Source organism: Rhizophagus irregularis, chromosome 26 (genome assembly GCF_026210795.1).
Source record: "Rhizophagus irregularis chromosome 26, complete sequence".
NCBI classification, from domain to species: Eukaryota; Fungi; Glomeromycota; class Glomeromycetes; order Glomerales; family Glomeraceae; genus Rhizophagus; species Rhizophagus irregularis.
Window position 1 is genome coordinate 3,143,294 of NC_089454.1, and position 15,088 is coordinate 3,158,381.

General features: G+C 29.7%; 1 protein-coding gene across 1 annotated transcript; it reads left to right on the forward strand.

Annotated features, from left to right (window-relative positions):
- Positions 1–11,508: 11,508 nt before the first annotated feature.
- On the forward strand, positions 11,509–12,722 carry OCT59_017846 (uncharacterized protein). Its single transcript, XM_066137759.1, has one exon. It carries the CDS (start codon positions 11,547–11,549, stop codon positions 12,603–12,605), a length of 1,059 nt encoding a protein of 352 aa, XP_066004304.1. The 5' UTR covers positions 11,509–11,546; the 3' UTR covers positions 12,606–12,722.
- Positions 12,723–15,088: the final 2,366 nt, after the last annotated feature.

Sequence of the window (15,088 nt, forward strand, 5' to 3'; positions counted from 1 at the left end):
ACGACGTGCATCTGCTAATAAAGTATCTATCTACTAAAAACAAAAACGAAACATACAAACAAGAAAACTACCACTAAACCCAACTTCAAAAAAAGAAAAAAGAAATTTAACACTAACTATTTTACGCCTGATTTAACAACTTTTTAACCAAGCATTAGCGCCAATGTTAAACTCCATCGAACTCCCCACCCATAGATACTTTACTAACAACTACCATTTTCCCTTACGCATTTCACACTTCTCAAAAAAGAAAACAAAATCACAAAAACTACTCTATTTCTACCCTCTCTTTCAAAACTTACAACCAGTCACCATAGAATTGGCTAGATCCCGCAGTGAAACGTCCATCTTCCTGAAAAGAGCATTTTCCACCAAAGAATTGGCTATGTCCCACAGCAGAGCGTACATCTTCCCAAAAAGCGTGTTCTCCATAGTAACTTTATCCATTTACAACGACTTGCAGAACGTTAGCTTTTTGTATTTCTTTGAACAAAACAACTGTTTGTCTACATTTATTTACATTGCTACTGTCCAAGCCGAAACTAAAACTCATCAACTCTTCTCTCACATGATTACTGCGAATATGGCTGATCCCTTTTTCAGATAAATTTGTTGCCGCAATTTGTCCCACAGTAAATCACCTCATTTCCTTGTGATCCAATTTGTTCCTCACTGAATCTTCTGTTACTACTTTTAGATTCCATCCACGTGCCAAAATTTTTGCTGCGCCGACTAAAAATTTTGCGACGAAAATTCCCAAAAAACCACTATTTCCAAGCTATCTAAAGAATTTCTTCACTATAAAAGGTCAACTTTTCTTTTTATTTTTCCAAGCCTCTATTATCACCTACTGACAAAATTTTATTTGGAGTAACACCTAGCCCTTCCTGGCTATTTTTGGGTCACTACCATTAAGTTAACAGCAAGAAATAAATTTTTGGTAGAAAAATTTAAGACCTTCTAACAAACTTCTTCTAACCCTCATATCAAAATGTTCGTAAAAGAATGAATAAACAGTTGGTAATGTTGAAATGCGTAAAATAATAAATTTCTCTAAGCACTTTTGAACTCTTCCACCTTTTTCTTTCGTCCTAAAATTTTTGGTCTGAATGATCGGCGGGAAGAATTCCTCATAGGCATTTTCTTTTTCCCATTAGTTTTTTTAAAAAATGTTCAAAAATGAATTGCTTATTAAATATACGGAATTTGTATATGGAATCTATAGAAACGTACATAAAATGTATACAAAACGTATCCTTTCCGTATACATATTTCTTATAGGGCTGCCCTATAAAAAAATTGGATACGTTTTTTATAAAGTTTTTATACGATTTTTTTTCCTTAGAAATAACGTATCATAATAGGATACGGAAAAATGCACAATTCCGTATCACTAAAAATATGGTTTGGATACGGAATTTGCACGGAATACATATGGAATTTACATGATTTGATCACTGATTTTATCACGAAATTTATACGATTTGGTCACTGAATTTACTATTTGTATTACAGTTTACTATAATTATATTTACATAAATCTAATTTTACTTTATTAAATTAAATAAAAAATAAAAAATAAAAAATAAACAAAATACAAATACATTATGAAAATTCCCTCTTTATTAAGGCCACCTATTGCAACCAAAATTATCTATAAGTTCAGGTTTATTTGGAGTCAAACAACCTAAAAAAAACAAAAAAGAACGTCTAACTTAATTGGAAACAAAACCCCTCTTCATATAGTATCTGCAATCGTCCAAGTCACCAAAGGTCAGCATTCCTACAAAAAAAGAAAGAGAACTCCAGAATGTCTGACCTACATAAATGAAAAGAATTATGAAGCATCTGATGAAAAAGAAACCAAAACAACAAAATAAATCCAAAACTGACCTACAAAAAAAGAAGACTCTGAAGCAACAAAACTGAAACAACCTACAAAAAGAAAAGAATCTGAACCCAACTTACAAAAAAAAAAAAAGAAAATTTGAACTGACCTAAAAAAAGAAAAAAAATCTTGAACAATCCTACAAAAAGGAAAGGACTCCCAAACTGATCTACAAAAAAACTGAATCTTCTCACAAAAAAAAATCAGCTGGCCTATGAAATAAAAAAAGGGATAAATATAAATAAAAAAGAAAGGGGAATAAAGAATAAATCAAAAAAATATTTTTTTAAAAAGAGGGTAACGAAGTTAGGAGAGTTAAAAAAAATTTTTTTTTTAAAGGGAGGACGTCAAAGTTAGAAAAATAAAAAATTTTTTATAAAGAGGAAATAGAAATAGAAAGAAGAAAATTTTTAGAAGAGTGGGAATAAAAGAATAAAATCAAAAAAAATTTTTTTTTTTAAGGGAGTGACGAAAAAAAATTTTTTTTTTAAAGGAGTGATGAAAAAAAAATTTTTAAAGTGAGGTACGAAAAAAAAAAATTTTTTTTTAAAAGGGGGGGTGACGAAAAAAGAAGAAAAATTTAGAAAAAATAACAAAAATAAGACAAGAGAAAGGAGAAGAAAAGGAAAGACAGAAAGGAAGATCGGAAGATCAAAATGTCTGAAACGCAATCTAAAGTTGATAGCAGAACACATTTCCGGCATAAAAAATGTGGAAGCAGATCTAGCATCAAGGATAATGATTGAAAAGAACGAATGGAAGTTACATCGCAAAATCTTCAACGTATTCAACAAGATATGGGGTCCTTATCAATTGGATCTATTTGCAAGCAGAACCAACACCCAACTTTCCCGTTATTATGCATGGAAAACAGATCCGTTTGCCAAAGAGATGGATGCTTTTCGGCAAAAGTGGTCCAAAATGAAACTATGGTCAAACCCTCCTTGGGTTTTAATTCCACGGATACTGGCAAAACTGATTCGGGAAAAGGCTTCTATGACTATTCTGGTTCTGATATAGCCATCAGCCCCATGGTTCCCATTATTAATGAGCCTATTAATAGATCTACCGATATTGATTTGCTCCAACAAAATTCTTTGCCCATCATTACCTCTCCAAATACATCCACTTCGCAATCCACAGTGGAAACTGCTCGCTTGCAATATTTCTGGACTAGGAATAAAGACAAAGGCTTTTCGGATAAAACTATTAACTTACTCTCATCATCAGTGGATAATAGATCTTCAAGAACAGTGTCTTCAGCTATTTGAGTATGAGAACATTGGTGTGACTCACAACACGTCGATCCTGTTACTTGCCCTATAAATAAGATTTGTGAATTTTTTTCCGACATGTTGACATTCGGAAAATCATATAATACTATCGCTGGCTATAGATCAGCCATTAGTGAAATCCACGAACGAATTGATAATTTCTCAATTGGAACTCACCCAGACATTTTAAAAGCTATGCAAGCTATTCAGATTGATAAGCCTCCTACTTCAAAGTCAGATGACGCTATTGATATTATTCTTTTGTTAGAATTTATTGTTTCCTTGGGTGACAATTCAACCATGTCTATTAGAGAACTTACTTGCAAAACAGCCTTTTTATTGGCTTTGATTTCAGCGTGTTGTCCATCAGATCTTCATCGGATTAATGCTTTTGATTATACCAAGACAAGGTCTTCTATTTCGTTCAATTGTGTCACGCCCAAAGAATATAATATCGCGGTTGCACATTCAGCCTCCACAACAAAATCCCGATTAAAAAAGATTTTTGTTGGTGTTTACCCAGATGAAAGACATCTTTGTCCATATGAAGCTGTTACTTCTTTGTTATCAAGAACTTCCCTATGGCGCAGTGTTGGCCAGTGACCCAAGTGACCTCAAATGACTCAGATGACTGGTCACGTGTCATTTGGGTCATTTCAACATTAAATGACAAATTTCCTAGTCATTTAAAAATTACATCATAATTCTGGCCAGAATTATTTATACAATTTCACTATTTCATGGATAAAATTTTCACAAGTTCATAATTCAGGCCGGCATCATTATCTTGGCCTGAATTATAAAGCATTAATTTTAAATGACTCAAATGACAAATGACCCAAATGATTAGGTCATTCGAAGGTCATTTGGGGGTCATCTCAAAATGGGCAAATGACCTAGTCATTTGCCATCACTGCTATGGCGTGTATCTGCTGATCAAAAACGTGCTCTTTTTCTTATTACAAAAGAACCTCACTCACCAGCTTCCATGGATACTATTGCCAGATGGATAAAATCTATTTTAAAGATTTCCTCTCCAGGTTCAACAGCTAAAGATATGCGTGTATTGGCAGCTTTTTTCGCTCAAAATGCTGGGGCTGGATTGGAGACCATACTAGCACTTGGCAATTGGTCTAGTAATTCGGTTTATCACCGTTTCTACCAAAGGGGTATTAAATTGATGTTAGAACGTAATCAGGTTTCTTTGTTGATTTTATCGGAAGCACATGTTGGTCACGATTCTTTAGACGAAGTCATTAATGATTCTCCGCAGTAGCACGTGATTATACTTGTCTGAGTTATGAAATTGATTTAAGTAAATGTATGAGTTTTAACGAAATGCATTTATAAATCAATGAATAACATAGGACAAGTATAATTACGCTCCCTCCCATTTTTCCCACCCTATTTACTAGTTTAGTAAAAATGGCCTAAAGAGGCTTGTGTGGGAATTGTAGTCTATATATAGTAAAATAATAGTTTAATTGTTTATGATTATGTAATATGATTATTTATGATGTAATTATTCTTTGTACTAACTTGCCGCAGCTAATAAAATGGCCGATTAGCACGTGATTATACTTGTCCTACGTTATTCATTGATTTATAAATGCATTTCGTTAAAACTCATACATTTACTTAAATTTCTCATAAAATAAAAGTTTCATCAAAGTAACTTCTATGCTAGGTAGCTTTGATAATGAAAGTGTTCATATATTTACAGATTTTGTTCAGTCCATAAATTTATTCTACTTTGGCAATAAAAATACACGAAAAACTTTAAAAACTTTTTGTGACGAAATTACATAAAATACGGCAGATCAGCAGTTAATTTTTTGCAAAAAGTTACTATTAAAAAATTCATTACGTTTCATTGGTATGGTATCTCAGCAGGGTTGTGTAGTCTTCTAGGTCTAAGAGACCTGGTCCACAGAACTAGGACCAGCCAGTAAATCTAGAATCAATACTCTAGGATTTGTATTGGTCCTGAATCAGTCGATCCCACAGTTACCCGCTGTAAGCTAGGAATTCATGAAATTTTCAGTTAATTAACGCACATTTGAATCCTGATGATGATCTTCGAATTGGTAGATGATTTACAAATTACTATGATGATGCAGAGGTTGGCAGGATGAGGTATTAGAAATAGATAATATTTTGAATTTAGAATTTGTTAACAATACTTTAGGAAACTTAATTGAAGATAGCTTAGAGGAAGGAAATGAGAAAGAGAATGACGAAGAAGAAATTCTCATGGAAGAAAGTGATAATGATGACGATATTTAGCGGGTCCTGCTGCTGAAGCGGGTAAAATAATTGATAATATGTGTAATTGAGTTTGGTTTCTTGAGTTACTGTCGTAGAAATTATTGTAAATTCTTTTAATTGCGGCCCTATAAGAAATATGTATACGGAAAGGATACGTTTTGTATACATTTTATGTACGTTTCTATAGATTCTGTATACAAATTCCATATATTTAATAAGCAATTCATTTTTGAACATTTTTTTAAAAAACTAATGTATACAGAAAAAATCAATCATACGGAATGTATACAGAATTTTTAAACTTAATATTTTTAGAAAATAATTTTACAAAAATCTCGTATCATAACATGAGATCACGTGATTGTTTATTGTTTTGTTATGATACGTTTTTTGTTTTTATATAAACCCTACTTTGTAGTAATCCGATCCTATACCTGAAAAGCCATCCGGATTCAATCCGGATTGCCTCAGCTGAATCTGGATGATAATCCACATCCAAAAATTTAGCGGATTATCCGAACTTTAATAGATCCATCCTTAATTTAGGATCCATCCGGATCTATCCTAGTCTATTTATAGAAAATTTATTTATAATTAAAAATATTTATTCAAATTTCAAATTTCGAAATTCAAAGTCAAAAATAAAAATGTACAAACACACAATTTAAACAAAAAAGCTTTATGCAATATAATTTTATTATGTAAAATGATAAAAGCATTAAAAGAAAATAAAATGTATTATTCATTATGAGGTTTGCACCATTTCTTCAACTTCGTCCCATTCTTTTGCAAAAACTTGCATAGAATTAAGATTTCTCTTCAAGAAAAGCATTTTACCAGCCAAATCTGTATCCAACCGTGTTCTTTTTACTGTAATTAGATTATTAGCATGTGAAAATAATCTTTCGCTTGAGACAGAAGTTGCTGGTATTCCAAGGTATTTACGAGCAATTTGAGATAATTTTGGAAAAATTTGTGCATGCGCCCGCCACCAATCTAATGGATTTTCTTTTTCAAGTGCAGCTGGCATGTTTAAATAATTATTTAGTTCATCACTATTATTATTACCCGAATTCAATCGACCTACTTTTTTAATTTTCATTTGGCGGCGTTGACGGTATTCTTTATATGAACGCAATGAAGATTCTGTATCTTGAGTAGGTGTAATTGAATCATTAGGGAATTCTATTACTTGTGGTGATTTATTTGGAAAATTATTTGAAAATTCATCCCGGAGCTTTTGAATAATTCTGTTTTTATCATCTTCCAACTCCACAAAATCCAATTCCTTATAGCGAGGGTCCAATAAAGATGCAATTAAGCCAGCATCATTTGGTTTATCCCAATAAAAAATTAATGAGCTGTAAATATTTTCCTTTACATTTTCCAAAACTCCTTCTGTATTTAATGGATCTTTAATAGAAATTCTTTTATTTGTAATATTACTTATAACTTCTTCATCTTCAACCTCAATAGGTGTTACTTCAATACCTTTAGATTCAAATACAGTATTCTCGTCATGATGAGTAACATTATTTGATGGCAAGCTGCAAGTCATATTAAAAATAAGCTCTTTGATAATTGATATCATATTGCTAAATGTTACGTAAGTTCCTCCTGAAAAATCTTTTGTTGTTCTCTCAAATGGTGTTAAAAGATCAACTAATTGGTCCAACAATTCCCATTCTTCCTCAGATAACATGATCTTTCTTAGTTTATTTCCATCCTTTTTATCATCTCTATTGGTACTAGTACACAAATCAGCTTGGAGTTGAATTATTGCGTCTTTGAGATAAAAAAGTCGATCCCAAGCATAGTAAGATGAATTCCATCGGGTAGAAACATCTTGAATACAATGCAAAATATCTTTATAACCTAATTTGCATTGTGTTGCTTCTAATCTTTCTATCTGTCTTTGGGTTGAAAAAAAATGGACTATTCGTTTTACATGTGCAATAAGAATTTCTGCAGCTGCCAATCCTTTCCCAATTGCTAACTGAAGAGTATGTGCCGCACAAGGAAGTCTTTGAATACTTTCACATTTATTTTTCTGAATTAGAAATGGAAATGCTGCTTTCATATTTGAACCATTATCAGTAATGATAGTTGTTACCCATCCTTCAAGATTCCAACTCGTAATACATTGGTAAAGTAATTCAGCAATATTCTTAGCGGTATGGGGAGAAGGAGCATACATCATCTCTAACATTACATCTCTAATTTTAAAATCTGTTGTAATCCATGTTGCAGTAATACCTAGATATCCATGTTTAGCCCTACTTGACCAAAGATCAGTGGTAAGAGATACTGATGTAGCCGTTTCATTTAGAAGGTTCTTTAAGTTTTCACGATTATAATTATAACTTTTAGATATCATTGTTTTGACTTTTTGCTCTCCGGGTATAATGAAGGAAGGATCAAAATTGGAAATTTTTTCTTTATATGCTGGATTTGTAACTGTAGAAATAGGTTGATCGGTAATTAACATCCATTTAAGCATAGATTCTTCTCGTTGTTTTTGGATGTGTTTTGGATGGGGGCGATGAGATTTGGCAAAATCTGTAATCTTTGTATTTCGTAACTAAAAAAATCCATTAATTTTTAATTTAATAAAATAATAATTTCAAGTTTAAATTTTGAAACATACTTTTTTCAATTTTTTGGAAGTATTTTCACTTTCTTCATCCTCGTTAACAATATGATGAATATCACGTAAGTGTGCAATGAGATTTCCCGTTGAAGATCCAGCATTTCTATACGCTTGACCACATCTACTGCCGTTATCATCTAAGATTTTACAAACTTGAACTTCCTCACCCTTTGAATTGAGACACTTTTCAAAATATTGTCTTGTAAATGAAGATTTTTTTCTTTTACTTGCAGAATTTGCATTTAATTCTTTATTTATTTCTTTAAAAAATTTATAAATGTAATAATACAATTTATTAATATTTATAAAATAAATAAATTGAACAACTATTTAATACACCTTTTCCCGTTGAATCTATTCTATTTATTGCTTCAATAAATGTAAATTCCTGGGATTCAGTCTCATTATCAATCTCTTGATTCTCTTCTTGCGACATTGTTAGGATTTAAGAAAAAAAGATGTAACGTCCAATATTGATAATCAATTTGATGATCATACATTTTTATATAATTTAATACGGATTACAATCCGTTAATCCAGATGATCTTCCATCCGTCATCCGTTTTATAACGGATCAGATCCGTACTAAAATTTCAGATTAGGATATCCGAGCTGGATCCGTAAAATAGGATCTATCCGGATTTATCGGATTTAGGATCGGATCACTACTACTTTGATGAGTTTGATCTTCCGATCTTCCTTTCTGTCTTTCCCTTCCTTCTCTTTTCTCTTGTCTTATTTTTGTTATTTTTTCTAAATTTTTCTTCTTTTTTCGTCACCCCCCCTTTAAAAAAAATTTTTTTTTTCGTACCTCGCTTTAAAAATTTTTTTTTTCATCACTCTCCTTTAAAAAAAAAATTTTTTCGTCACTCCCTTAAAAAAAAAATTTTTTTTTGATTTTATTCTGTTATCCCAACTCTTCTTTTTTTAAAAAAAAATTTTCTTCTTTCTATTTCTATTTCCTCTTTATAAAAAATTTTTTATTTTTCTAACTTTGACGTTCTCCCTTTAAAAAAAATATTTTTTTTAACTTTCCTAACTTCATTACTCTCTTTTTAAAAAAATATTTTTTTTGATTTATTCTTTATTCCCTTTCTTTTTTATTTATATTTATCCCTTTTTTTATTTCATAGGCCAGCAGCTATTTTTTGTGAGAAGATTCAGTTTCTTTTTTCTTTTTTGTAGATCAGTTTGGGAGTCCTTTCCTTTTTGTAGGATTGTTCAGGATTTTTTTTCTTTTTTTAGGTCAGTTCAAATTTTCTTTTTTTTTTTTTGTAAATTAGGTTCAGATTCTTTTCTTTTTGTAGGTTGTTTCAGTTTTGTTGCTTTAGAGTCTTCTTTTTTTGTAGGTCAGTTTTGGATTTATTTTGTTGTTTTGGTTTCTTTTTCATCAGATGCTACATAATTCTTTTCATTTATGTAGGTCAGACATTTTGGAGTTCTCTTTCTTTTTTTGTAGGAATGCTGGCCTTTGGTGACTTGGACGATTGCAGATACTATATGAAGGGGGGTTTTGTTTCCAATTAAGTTAGACGTTCTTATGTTTCTTTTTTTTTGTTTTTTTTAGGTTGTTTGACTCCAAATGAACATGAACTTATAGATAATTTTGGTTGCAATAGGTGGTTTTAATAAGGAGGGAATTCATAATGTATTTGTATTTTGTTTATTTTTTATTTTTTTATTTAATTTAATAAAGTAAAATTAGATTTATGTAAATATAATTATAGTAAACTGTAATACAAATAGTAAATTCAGTAACCAAATCGTATAAATTTCGTGATAAAATCAGTGATCAAATCATGTAAATTCCATATGAATTCTGTGCAAATTCCGTATCCAAACCATATTTTTAGTGATACGGAATTGTGCATTTTTCCGTATCCTATTATGATACGTTATTTCTAAGGAAAAAAATCGTATAAAAACTTTATAAAAAACGTATCCAATTTTTTTATAGGGTGGATGCTTCTTATACAAAGAAATAATTTCAATCGGGATTTGGAAGTTTCGCTAAGTTAAAAGAGGAAGTTTTCAAAATAACGAGTATGATAAACACATCAATTTAATTACCAATTAAAAGGCGAGCACGTGCATTTTTAGATACTCCAGATTTCAGAAGTTTCGCTAGGTTTCGGCAGTTTCAGAATGGCCAAAAATGAAACCTAAAATGGGCGAAAAGTTTTGCCAATCGCGAAGCAGCTTCGCACAAAACGTTAATTCTAATATTAATGGATCACATTCTTTGCATCATAATTCTTCAGTAAATTGTTTATTATAATAAGAACAATTTTATAGTTGATCTGTTGATGTTTACTGAATTAGAATCAAATCTCTATCAAGGGAATTAAATTTATCAATTTGAGATTCTATTGGAAGTTGAGTTTCATTTCCTTTTTCCATCTTAATTTTTTTTTTTGTTATTGAGAAATAAATTGAAAAGTTTTGTGTTTATTTTATTATTTTTATTTTTATTTTAATAATAACGACAGTTACAGGTGGTAGGTACTACAAAGAAAATAAGCTAAGCTAATTCTTAACTAAGAAAACAAGGTGCTAACCACAATTACTTTAGAGTAATCGATCCGCCAAAAATTTGCGTTTATTTGCATTACCTTATTGTTTTAATCAATGGAAGAATGATAGATCATATGAGTAATACATTTGTTAAATAAAAATAAAAAAATTAATGTTTAACAAAATATGTTAGAAAAAATGATATCGTTATTAGTTTTATCAGGTCATTAGAAAAACTCTCATACCAAGTGGGCTTTTAAGAATGAAAGAATTTGTGTTATTATATATATTATATAACAAAAAATAACCTTGCAAATAATAATAAGGAGCTATTAAAAATTTTTATAAAAAAATAATAGCAACTATAAATAATCATACGCTATCATTGCATAACGTATGAACCAACCTTTTTTGGATAATTCCAGCTGACATTACGAGTAGTGCCGATCTCTTGTTACCTATGTAAATTATGAAAATGCATCTTGAAAATCGTCAATAATATTATTGTAGTTTCAAAAATGGTTGAAATTGATGTTGATTACTTAAGTGGTGACGAATAAACAAAAAAATAAGCTTCAAAATCATACAGGAAAAACATGTGATGTATGCAATATAACACAGGACCATAGAGCACTTTTTTTCAAAAACCAACCGATTAGCAATCATGTGATATTTCATCAACTCTTTTAAGAACGTGATAAGGTTTTTAGCGTATTCTATATTACATATAGTATTTTCTTGTGTTTTTTTTGTCACCATCTTACGTGATCGACATCTATTTTGAAAACGGAATAATTAAAATCTGGGTCTTGCCATTGACAATCCAATAAAATTCGTACACAGTTTGGCGATCATGGGCGTAAAATTCTATGCCGGATTATTCAAATATTAAACCCACCGCTACTTTTTTTTGCGTTAACGCTACTTTTTTTTCTCTTTAACGCAAAAAAAAATGAGTACACAAATTCTCACAAAACAAGTAAACCTTGAGAATAAACTTGAGCCGCATATTTTAATAAAAGATAAAATTTCACAAATTTGTCGTAATACGACTGTTCATGCAATTTCAATTGATTACGATAACCTTCCCTCAAATGAACAGTCAGTACTTAAAAGTACAGCTACTTTTCATGGATTGGCTGCAGCAATTTTTCATGCTTATAACAAACATCAACATTTACGCTTGACACCTGATGATATTTGGTTAACTATCGCGCAAGGAGTTAGTCAACACATTAATCATAATGCAGAAAAGTTTCGTTATCGTTTTGTTAATCATGAAGGTAAAAAAGAAATAGGTATTAATGTTGAAGATATTTTGTATCATGAAAATTCATGTATTAAAGGAAATTGGCTTGAAGCGATAAATAGGTTAGTTGTAGCAACTGATGAAGCTGTAGAGAAAATCGATATAAAATCTCTTTTAGAATGTAATTTTTCTACAACAACAAATAATTCTCTCACTGCTAGTCGTATCGTCCTTTTAGATGCCGTTAAAGCTTATTTTAGTTTTAAAATGTATTTTGATTGTGGAATCCCTAAAATTACTCTTGAAGGTACTTTAGAAGATTGGATAAAATTACAAGAAAAAGTTATTAAATTACGTCAATTAGATCTAGATATGGATTTTTGGTTGGATAAATTAGATCCTGTTATTTGGAAATTTGTAGAAACTTATAAAGGTGAAATTGATGAGGAATTTTGGGCAAAAATAATTTCTTTAAGGTATTTTGGTTCGGGTGGTGATTTTAAAGTCAATGGATGGATGACGGCATTTTTTCCCTATAAAAAAGATGGAAAAATTTTAGAAAACAATTCAATTGAACCAAGTGATATTCCTAATGGAAGAGTTGAAGTTCCATTTACGACTGATACTGGATTTTCCTTAAAATTTGTTTCCGGATTTTTAGGTGCACAACAAAAAACTCTGGAAAATTCTAATGAAGTGGTTGTTTCACCAATTATTGGTTGGTTTATTATTGATGATGATAAAGATTCGGATAAAAAATAAAAAAGCTAAATCTAAATAATATTTAGTATTTGCTAAATGAGTATAGTTTAAATATTTCATTATCTTATTTTTTTTCTTTTTATATCAACAATAAAGCTTTCACATTTTTGCTTTCATAATAAATTTCTTACTTGCTATTTTGTTCACGGGCAAAAAAAAACAAATAAGTAATATCATGGTGAAACTTATCAGCTAAATATATACAAAAATTAGAAGCAAGCAATGTTTTAAACCCCAAAAATAAATTTATTGGCCATCCATACTAACAGATATTCCGTAAGCCTACATTTAGGTGTTCTGATAATCGTCAAGTGAAGGCTTACGAGCCTTAACCTTCCTTCAGTTTATTTTTTATTCTCATTTTATTGTTAATAATGATTCATCGTATTTATTCTTATTTGGTTTAATTCATTTTAAAGGCTCACTAGGGCCGCCACGTACCGTATATCGGCCAGAATACCCCGGTATGTTGCAAATTTTGGAGGTTTTTTACTTATGCCCGGGTACAATAAAATATGCTAAAATATACTCCTTACTTTAAAATCAATTGCCACGCACCATATATAATAAATACCCTGTATTTTACAGCATAGGGGTACTTTGGTCCGTTATATACGGTAATTCAAATTCCCATGAGTGCTTCTTTCAATTTATTATTGAACTCGAAATATTCAATTAGTTGTCCTTTTCTATTATGCGTTTTAACAAGGTTAATAATGACGATTTTATAATTAATAGTGCGCGCAGACAAATGATCGGCAAGCCAAATGCGAATTGACAAAAACTAAGTTCGTCAATATCTAACCAAATCACTATTATCATTCCAACATTTAATGTTACTAAATTTCATATTGCAAAAAATTTTGCAAGTAATTCCTAAAAATCGTCAATTAGTCAAAAAATTAGCAAATTTCTGTCCCTATTTTTTTGTTAATAAAGGTATTGGTTAGAGACCTCAAAATTAAGTGTATTTTAACCTTTTTTAATATATATTTAAAATAGATTTTCGAAAATAAAAGTAATTCAAAAAACATATAGAATATTTTTATGAATTAAGGTTATTGACTTATAAACTCGCAAAAATCATTTTTAAATTTGAAATAATTGCGTATTCAATGTTAAATTATAACCTAATGAAATCAAAATTGTGGAACTTATGAATACTATATATTCCTACATATAAAAAGTTATTTATTTTCAGATTATTGAGATAGGACCATAGCAAACATTTTGAGTAGTGGATTGGCAATAAATAAATTTGATAAACTTAATAAATTTGAATGTTTAATGAACGACGGTGTAATAAAGTAAATGAAAATGTTCACCCAAATTTCCAACAAAACTTCGTAAAACGAATAATGATAATTAACGTGTAGATAAATCTGTCTTTAAACTAAAATTATCTATTGCGTGAATTCCCGATTTGGAATTTTAATATAAGAATTTAAAACAGGAAAATAATCGCAAATGAAATAACACTATTTAAAATTGCATAAAATAAATATTAAGAGATTTAGTTCTGATGCAAACTATTCTTAGTATGAAAAGCAATATACTAAATGAGCAAACTAAAATAAGATGAAAGGGAATTAGATCAAATCAATGGATTTTGTCGCTAACATCCTTTCTTTATTATGGTAAAACCACATTATTGATTTTTTGCTATTATTTTACGAAAATAAAAGTTAAAAGAATTAGAAGTGTAATAATTTTGTTTTTAATAATGACCTTTAATAAGCTACTGTAAAGATCCATACTTCCTGTTTTATAAAAAATTTTGAAAATATTATATAAACTTTAAATAAGAATTTGAAGTATAAGTAATTAAATGATTAAAAATAATATAAAAATAATATGTTAGATAATGGTGTAGTTAGCCGAAAAATTCAGCCGAAGGCGCAGTAAATTTTCGGCTAACAACACCCAGCCGAAAAAAATTCATGTTGATCTTGAATATTTTTTGAATATTTTATTGGTTCAACATCTACTATTTTCGGCTAGATATTTACGGCTAACTACATTATTATTTTAAAGAAGTGTAGTTAGCCGTAAATATCAAATGTAACACAATAGTTTAAGTGGTAACAAGTAATGAAAATTGATTGTTCATATTACAATATTTACCATTATTATTTAATGGTAAATATTATGTAATATTGTTTGGTGTAAAATTGTTTCTTAAAATGTTTAATTTTAATATTTGCTTGTAAATAATTTTAAATTCTTTGGTTTTCTTTTTAAAAAATTAAATACCAGTTTTTATTTTTTTTGATCGATTTGAATTAGTTCTAACAATTCTAATGATCTGCATGGTTAATTATAGGTATGGGAAATTATATTATAGACGCGGAAAATTATATTATAGACGCAGTAAATTATATTATAAACACGGAAAATATTCAATAAAATGGATTTAAATATAATCAAAGATAATTTTTTTTTAATAAACTTTTTTTCTTTGTTATCAAATTTGCTAAATTTAC